Source organism: Helianthus annuus, chromosome 5 (assembly GCF_002127325.2).
Source record: "Helianthus annuus cultivar XRQ/B chromosome 5, HanXRQr2.0-SUNRISE, whole genome shotgun sequence".
Classification (NCBI taxonomy): domain Eukaryota; kingdom Viridiplantae; phylum Streptophyta; class Magnoliopsida; order Asterales; family Asteraceae; genus Helianthus; species Helianthus annuus.
In genome coordinates, this window is record NC_035437.2 from 165809503 (window position 1) to 165817968 (window position 8466).

General features: G+C 36.3%; 2 protein-coding genes across 6 annotated transcripts; one reads left to right on the forward strand and one right to left on the reverse strand.

The window, feature by feature from the left end:
• Window positions 1-2623: 2623 nt before the first annotated feature.
• LOC110941804 (agamous-like MADS-box protein AGL65) lies at window positions 2624-6128 on the forward strand. 5 transcript variants are annotated; one of them, XM_022183469.2, is made up of 12 exons: window positions 2624-2728; window positions 3031-3216; window positions 3391-3450; window positions 3562-3580; window positions 3658-3722; window positions 3821-3836; window positions 3931-3992; window positions 4162-4258; window positions 4424-4471; window positions 4554-4681; window positions 4776-5160; window positions 5942-6128. In XM_022183469.2, the coding sequence occupies exons 2-12, from the start codon at window positions 3032-3034 to the stop codon at window positions 5975-5977; spliced, it is 1101 nt and encodes a 366-aa protein (XP_022039161.1). In that variant the 5' UTR covers window positions 2624-2728; window position 3031; the 3' UTR covers window positions 5978-6128. The 5 variants fall into 5 exon arrangements, with proteins under 5 accessions (XP_022039161.1, XP_035846257.1, XP_022039160.1 ...); XM_035990364.1 differs by lacking the exon at window positions 2624-2728 and adding an exon at window positions 2797-2943 and having other exon boundaries at window positions 3824-3836; XM_022183468.2 differs by lacking the exon at window positions 2624-2728 and adding an exon at window positions 2798-2947.
• LOC110941805 (chlorophyll a-b binding protein P4, chloroplastic) lies at window positions 6077-7844 on the reverse strand. Its single transcript, XM_022183474.2, has 3 exons — window positions 7534-7844; window positions 6477-6892; window positions 6077-6370 (listed from the first exon to the last, which is right to left on the reverse strand). The coding sequence occupies exons 1-3, from the start codon at window positions 7806-7808 to the stop codon at window positions 6234-6236; spliced, it is 828 nt and encodes a 275-aa protein (XP_022039166.1). The 5' UTR covers window positions 7809-7844; the 3' UTR covers window positions 6077-6233.
• Window positions 7845-8466: the final 622 nt, after the last annotated feature.

Here is an 8466-nt window from a genome sequence, read left to right on the forward strand (position 1 = left end):
AAGCTGAAATCGGTTGAACTCCTCCTCCTGAGCTCTGATACCACATCTAGGATCATGCGCGGACCCGAAACGAGTCGATCAGAGGCGTTCTACTCAAAATGAAAGGCGGAAACAGACATGATGAGTTGAATTCAGCTAGATATACACTTTAACTGTCGTTTATATTGATCTGGAACAGTTTTACAACAAGACGACACTTCGACAGAGCTTCGCCGTCGGAAAACAATCTCCTAATTTTGTACCAAACGTCACGGATCTAACCCTATTTATAGATTCACTAATTCCGCACGAAACACACTTCACACGGAATCAGATACACACGAAATTACATACTCACACGGAATTATATGTTAATTCCGTGCGGAATTACAACTTGACATCTTCAAGCGGAATTAGCTAGTTCATGCGGAATTAGCTTTTGAACTTGACATCTTGAACTCCGTGCCCTGAGCAATGCAAGACTCGATACAAGACGAAGTCGACAGACGTATGCACCAACAGTTCACCCATACGGTATGGGGTCGCATGAAAAAAGAAGTTATATCTGATATATAGAATGGAAACCCGAACAACACCCTATTTTTTTAAATAACAAATGAATTATTGGAGAATAAGATTGAAGGGTATGGGTTATAGGCTATCAATGCCACATAGGACCATTAAAGGATTGCTACACTATCCTCTTGCCTCATCCACCATGGTTGGCATGGATTAAACCATAGCAACCATGGACCTCTTTTTCTTTTTCAATATTTCCTTTTCCTTTTCACAAAAATAAATTAAAACAAGAGAATAGTGGTTTGGGTCATGACCACACCCTTAGAGTAGTGGTTTTAGATGATGGATTAGAAGTGGGTGACATGACGTTGGTGTGGAGGGTCATGTGACCATAAGGATCATGACTACACCCTATAGCCAAATATCAATGAATGGTGTCTATTTTGTCCTTTATAACCTTTTTTGTGTTTTTGCTTTTTTCTTTTTTTTGAGTTTTGTTATGTTTACCTTAACTTTTAACATTGACACTTATAGTCCCTCAACTTTTCAAAAACTTTGCAAAATGTCATTTTTACTCCCTTGATTTTTATGTGCTTTCTTTTTTGTACACATCGGTATAAAAACAAAATTGTATACGTTTCGACGTAGTTATGTTGGGTCAAACATAATATGTTTTCATCCTTATTTTTATGTATGTTTTTAGTTAATCACTTGGTGTTATAAATTCGTGTATTTATTTTACGTTTTTCCCTGGTTTTAGTTGTCGTTCGGTTAGCACAGTTTTACACCCCCCTCAATCCCATATTGGTAGCACGGTTTTATGCCCTCCTCCCGCAACGCGGGGGCTTAAGACTAGTTGGAAATTAAAATAACATATATACTCACACCTGTTGGGCATGTGATAACGATTACAATAAACATGGTTAGTGATAAAGGACATTTCTTACAAGAAAAGGTAAGCGTAAAGGATGTATTCGATGACTTTTAAACATAAAGGATGCATCGTGCAATTTTTGGCAAACGTAAAGGACGTTTCTTTTTTACTCTCAAACGAATCATCTTGATTTCACTTGCCCCAATAAGGACTACTTTTTAAGGTCATACTTGATCAACAAAACCATTATGTAGGCCGAATCCATTTTTCAGTCAAGTCAGCTAAGTTTGAAGAAGCTAAACTGACATCAAATGAATCATCTTGATTTGAATTGCCACAAGAAGAGCCATCTTTCAACGTCAAAATTCATCAGCAAAATTATGATGTAGTTGGAAGCCATTTTTCAGTCAAGTCAACTAAGTTTAAAGATGTCAAACATCGACCCTGAAACTTTTGAACCTATTCTTTTTCTTTTCTTGCACATGCTACCACCTAAATTTGGATTTCCAAAACCCTTTGAAATCAACATTATCATAATTTTTATTTATTTGCTTACAAATTATATCTCCAACATGACAATTGAATAAAGAAAAATAAAAAGAAGTTCAAAGATTAAAAATGTTTTGATAGATTCATTCTTCTAAGTTCTAACCGAGCTTTTAACAATAATTTCTAGATTTTCTAGAATACATACATCAATATCAGCACCTATTAAAATTTAAACTCCAAAATTTTTTAGTGTGAAACACACTGCTTAACCATCAAAATGTGCCGTTGATGACAGATGTTTTAAACAAATTAAACGATCCTTAACCAATGCTCACCCCTAATCCAAATCAAACCGTACACTACACATCTCAAACCAGCTAAACCGCCCGGCTTAGGGGTTGTTTGATAGCCTCTTAATGACCATTCAGATACTACATCTTAATGGTTTAAAACCTCTGAATGAATAAGAGGTAACCTCAAGTCTGAATGGTTAAGAGGTAACCTCTGAATGATAAATCATCACATGTCACATTCTTCTACCTTCTTAGGAAAATTCTTAATGATTCCATTAAAAGGTAGTCTCTTAATGACCATTTAGAGGCTACCAAACAGCCATTGCTTAGATTAAAGGATTTTAAATGATTCAATTCAATTCAATTCAATCAGTTTTAATTTGCAACCACAAATGAAACGAAGGAGAAAATGTGAAACATGTTACAAAAACCAAGGATCACATTTGCCATCATATATTTCTTCACCGCCTAATTCAAACGTCATACACCCACAAACACATTACGATTTTCTGACAAGTATCCGCTTATACCGCTCCTTGGTGACGATCGCAAGCTCCGTAATCGCAGCAGAACTGTAAGCCCTTTCCCCAAGTTTTTCTCTTTCTCTCTCTTCTCTCTTTCATTATCTTCAATCAATTCATCGCCTTTACGCCATTTCGATTCATAATCGACAACAAATTTCACGTATTTGCGTTCAATTTTCTTAATTTCTTGCTCTATGTCGATTTCTACGATCAGGGTTTCTGTTAATTTTTAAAGATTCAGGTGTTGTTTTCAAGATCATAAATTGTGGGTGGGTTTGAATTTTTGGGTTTAATTGTTATGTTTTTTTTTTTTTTTTTTTTTTTTTTGAATTTTGGTTGTGTTTGTTTGTAGTATGGGGAGGGTGAAGCTGAAAATCAAGAGATTGGAGAATATTAGTAATCGGCAAGTGACATTTTCTAAACGAAGGAATGGAATATTGAAGAAAGCTAAAGAATTGTCGGTGTTGTGTGATATCGATATCATTCTTCTTTTGTTTTCGCCTACCGGAAAGCCTACATTGTTCACCGGACAACGCAGGTACTTTCGAGTTTCGACCCGTTTGACATTTTTATGGTGGATAGTTGTTTTATTTGTTTTGCTTGTTTGATTGTTTAGAATTAAAACACAACTTGAATTAACCTGTTTGTATGTAACTGGGTTGGATACTCGTCTGTAATCGTGATGTGGGTTGTTTGAATTGTCTTTTTTCAGCAACATTGATGAGGTGATTGCGAAGTTTGCTCGATTAACGCCACAAGAAAGAGCAAAAAGGTGCCTATATTGTTTCTTGATCGTGTTGATGTGATCCCAACTTTTGTTTTAATTTAGACTTTGCATTTTGAATAATGTTATGGCTGATTGTTTCTTATTTACTTTGAACAGGAAATTAGAGAGCCTTGAAGTAAGACGGGTTTCGAATTCCATGTCAAGCTATATTTTTATTATAGCATTGTTTGTTGATCGTTTGAGCGTATACAGGCTTTGAAGAAAGCGTTTAAGAAGCTAGACCATGATGTAAACATACAAGACTTCGCGGGTGCAAGGTTGTTGATAATTCTTGTCAAATTTGTTACATATTTTTTCCGTTGAAATGCAATATCTGATCTTGGTTTCATTTGGTTTGGTTCGGTTCTGTTTGCAGCAGTCAATCAGCTGAGGTCACAAGATACTTATCCCAAACTTATTTAAATCTTGTAATTACATTAGACATGGTACTATAAGAATATATTTTAACAGTTGATAATTTTTTAGGATTTAACCAACCATGCAATGATGTTGCGGTCACAACTTGACGACATGCATAAGCGACTAAGGTACCTTTGAAACCTTTGGTCATATAGTCGTTGGATTTCAATCTAAGATCTTGGTTTCATGTGTCAATTATTCAATGTACATAACACCTTCAAAAGATTTTATGTATGTTTTTTTAATGTCAATATGGTTCTTATTTCCCTACACTTTTTTCTTGCATCCTTCGAATAGTTATTGGAGTAATCCAGACAAGATCGATAATATTGAACATCTTAAGCAAATGGAAGATTCGTTAAGGGAATCACTAGACCGCATTCGTATACACAAGGTAAGATATGTAGTTATGTACTATGGTAGAACAATTTGGCATCATTAATAGAGTATAGATATATTTAGTTTATATCAAATGATCCTCTTATGCATATGAAGTGCCAAAAGTCGTATAATTCGTTTGACACTCGACTGATAATTAGTAACAAATGGCTCTTGGCAGGACAATTTTGGACAGCAAAAGCTTATGCCGATAGATTGCACGAGCCAGGTAATGTAATTTCGTGAAACTTTTTGTGGAGCAATACATAATAATTTTAGAAGATTTTATTTACAAAAATATTGTATTACAGTTTCAGAACGGGTTGCATTTACCTCTTATGATGGCCAGTACCCAAGAGGATCAGACTTTATCATGGCTTCCAGATAATGAAAATCAAAATTTAATGTTACCCGAGAAACAAGGTTACATACCTCAACGGTCGGTGGACTCCTTACCTAAATCTCTTGCTATATTTTTTGTTAATTTATTTAGTTTATTAATTAAAATAATAATTCTTTTGTTCTAATTGCAGAGATGGGGAGTGTTCCGGTGTATCCATTCCAAACTACTGTTTATTTGGTACTGGCAAACAGCTAGAGATGGAAGTCTCGGGAAAAGTTGACCGGTCAACACAGGACGGTGGTTTGACCGAACTATGTAGCACATCAAACTTGAGACCACAATTTAGTGACCAATTCCTCTTCCAACCTTACACTAATCTCAATTTTGCACAACCAAAAGAATTGAAGCCCGAAACATCAACAAGTTTGCAAGGTTTTCTAGATTACTCCAACATGAACTGCGCCTTTGAGATGCCGAGGCCCGTCTTTAGCGATAACATGTGTCATAGCTGGAACCCTGAACCCGGCTCGTGCCCTCTTTCCATGATCGATACAAACTCATATTCTCAACCCCAGGTAACATCTTCAAAATTACCCATGTTCATTAAATTTACCCTTTATTTTTAAATAAACATTAGAGAAAAATGCCTTTTTCGTCTCTGAGGTTTGGCTAGTTTTACGACTTTCGTCCAAAGGTTTGTTTTTCCGTATTTGGATCCAAATTGTTTGAAATTTTGCCATTTTCATCCGGCCCGTTAACTCCATCCATTTTTCTTCGTTAAGGAAGGGGTGTTTTCGTTTTTGTTTTTGGTTAAATTAAGGGTATTTGTCTTTTTTTAATACTTGTACATTATGCTAAATGTTTGTACATAAAGTGAAAAGGACCGAATTGCCCTTTAAGTTTTCGTTTTTTTTTTTTTGTTAAATTAAGGGTATTTGTCTTTTTTTAATACTTGTACATTATGCTAAATGCTTGTACACAAAGTGAAAATGACCGAATTGCCCTTTAAGTTAACAAAAAAACGAAAATTCGTTTTTTTTTTTTTCTGTTAAATTAAGGGTATTTGTCTTTTTTAATAGTTGTACATTATGCTAAATGCTTGTACACAAAGTGAAAAGGACCAAATTGCCCTTTAAGTTAACAAAAAAAATACCCCTACATTAATGAAGAAAAATGGATGGAGTTAACGAGGCGGATGAAAATGACAAGATTTCAAACCTTTTGGATCCAGATGCAGAAAACAAACATTTGGACAAAAGTCGCAAACTGGCCATACCTCATGAACAAAATGGCATTGTACTCTTTAACATTAAAATGTTTTATAGTTCTAACTTTTAAGGTTATGACTTTTTGCAGCCACCGGATCATCTGATGACAAACAACCAAAGTTGAGCAATGTATACCGACGACGAAAAGATCACACAGTTTTCTCAAGTTTGTTTAAGATATAGTTGAGCAAAGTTTTTCAGTTGTATAGTATGAATCAAGACATTTATAATGACAGGTGGCAATAAGTTGAAATAAATCATGAATTAACATCTCATATTCCACTGTACATTAACAAAACAAAGCTTAGATCATGGTCTCTGGGTCACACAGCCCATGGTTCACAACATAATCTTTCTTTCTCTTCTATTTTCAAGATTTCTTAGTTCCCTGACATAGTTTGGACTATGGTGTTGTGCCATGGGTCTGACAGGTGTTGCAATAGGTTGTCGAATGGCCCTTTTCCGGTCACATTGTGCTGAACGATGAACCCCAAGAACGCCAACATAGCCAGTCTCCCTGAAATTATAATAAAAATTATTAATAATTTAAGTTAGGTAACAATTTTATAAATAAATAAATAAACTATCTAATAAATAACATGATGGTGAAATATAAATTTTACCGTTGGCAAGCTCCTTCTCTTTGGCCTCAGCTGTGGGTGCAAAGTTAAGTGGGTTGAATATGCCACCCGGGTACCCGACTTCATTTGGAGGCAAACTGTAGTTTTTAAATATCGGATCTTGGTTAACACTTCCCGGGTTCTTGATGTCTTGCCATCTTCTGATCTCGACATAGTGGAACAGGATGAACTCGATCACGAACAGGGTTGACGACGATGCGAAATATTCGGATTTTCCAGCGTCATACCACTTGGGGACATTCAGTATCCCCATGCTTGTGAAAACCTCAGGCAGCAACATTCCGGCGACACCCAACATGGCCCACCGCCCGTTTACTAGCTCGGCTTGGACGAACCACTTTAGGTTCTCTGGGTCTTCCGCTAGTCCCAATGGGTCAAACCCGTTGTCACCTGGAAGACTGAAAAGACACAAGTGGTTCATGGACCATGGTTAGTTAATGCATTAACCAAAGGACTTGTAGTCTAGCAGTATTAAACTATGTGCTAAAGGTGTTCCGTTCAGAGTGGTGGTTTGAGGTTTGAGTGTTATGGTTCTATTAAGGGGGTGAACGAGCCAAGCTCGACTAGGCTCGTTTAACTTACAAGTGCGAAAGCTCGACTCGTTTTGAGCTCTATTTCTAAAGCTCGAGTTCTCCTTGTGACTAGTTTTTCTAGCTCGAATGGATCGTTTATTATTTATTAGATAATTTATATACATTTATAACTATTTGCTATAACTATTTTCATTAAACTTTTATATATACTTTATAGTTATAAAATGATATATTTTATCACAACTTTATATAATAATAATTATTATTTAAATATAAATTTAACATATTAAATAAGACCTATATAAATAGGGAACATGTTAGTTTAGGCTCGTCAGCTAGCTCGAGCTTAAACAAGCTTATTTTAGACTCGAGTCTTTAACGAGCGGATTTGAGTGGCTAACAAGCGGCTTGACTCGTTTACACTCGCAGTTTTATAGTGGACACCAGACATTTAATTAGTAAGTGTGTGAGTTAGCCGTTACTGCTATCAATGCATGCATACATACCTTCCGTCAAGGTAACCGGGTGAGGCTAACCCGGGTAGCCACTCTCCCTTTTTCGCTTCAACCTTGAACGAACCAGATGAATAGGTGTTGGCCGGTTTGACTGAAAATTCTCTGTTCAACTTCCCTGATGATCCAGTCAAGAATCTGGTCCGGGAGGCACATGGCCGGAAAACTGCAACGGAAGCTTGTGTGACGGCGGCCATACTTTCCGGTGGTAGTAAAAGGTGGAGGTGAAGGGGGGTTTGGAGGGATGAGTTGTAAATGTGTAACTTCATCCTTTTGTAATATTGGTTTGAGTGGTGATCTTGTGGTTATGATTTAGTGTTTGATAAGTTGTTAGATATTCAGGGGATTGATTGGAAACTGACCAATGAGGAGCAATATGTTCTTATCCTTATATCCTAATGTCATATCCACAAAATCTTTTACATTGTTCTTGTTGTTAACAAGTGTCTTGGATGACCCCACTTGTTGCCACATTGGAATCTTTGTTAGCCAATCACCAAATGACACGTGTGTGTTTGTTAAAACAAAAATCATGAAATTAGCTATCTAGATGCACCTATATAACCATTTCACAAGAAAAGTTACCTTGTCATGGTGTAAACGGAACATTGTGTGATATGTCTCTTGGAACAAGTTGTCGAAACCAACGATCATCCAACATATCACATTCGCTTGTGTACTATATAACCTAACCATCTATACGCTGTGTGAAATAGTAAACAAACACATTTACAAACATTGTTGTTGTTATTGACATCATAGCTTGCGGTGGTGATCCTCGTCGTTCTCCTTAGGGTGGAGGGTATGGATCAATCACTCTAGGGTGTTTGAGTTATTCTCTACCCAATAATAGCATGCCATATCAAGTCCTCATTCCACTCCTCATTTTGCACTCAATCAGAGGGTATGATTCAAACACCTAGAGAG

What these genes read in the sequence shown, in the direction of transcription:
- LOC110941804 (XM_022183469.2), top strand. Translation starts at nt 3,032, where the DNA reads ATGGGGAGGGTGAAGCTGAAAATCAAGAGATTGGAGAATATTAGTAAT. An exon ending in CAAGGTTACATACCTCAACG is followed by an intron (nt 4,682 to 4,775) that starts GTCGGTGGACTC and finishes TTCTAATTGCAG; the next exon opens with AGATGGGGAGTGTTCCGGTG. An exon ending in ACTCATATTCTCAACCCCAG is followed by an intron (nt 5,161 to 5,941) that starts GTAACATCTTCA and finishes GACTTTTTGCAG; the next exon opens with CCACCGGATCATCTGATGAC.
- LOC110941805 (XM_022183474.2), bottom strand. Translation starts at nt 7,808, where the DNA reads ATGAAGTTACACATTTACAACTCATCCCTCCAAACCCCCCTTCACCTC. An exon ending in CCCGGTTACCTTGACGGAAG is followed by an intron (nt 6,893 to 7,533) that starts GTATGTATGCAT and finishes GTGTCTTTTCAG; the next exon opens with TCTTCCAGGTGACAACGGGT. An exon ending in AGAGAAGGAGCTTGCCAACG is followed by an intron (nt 6,371 to 6,476) that starts GTAAAATTTATA and finishes TTATAATTTCAG; the next exon opens with GGAGACTGGCTATGTTGGCG.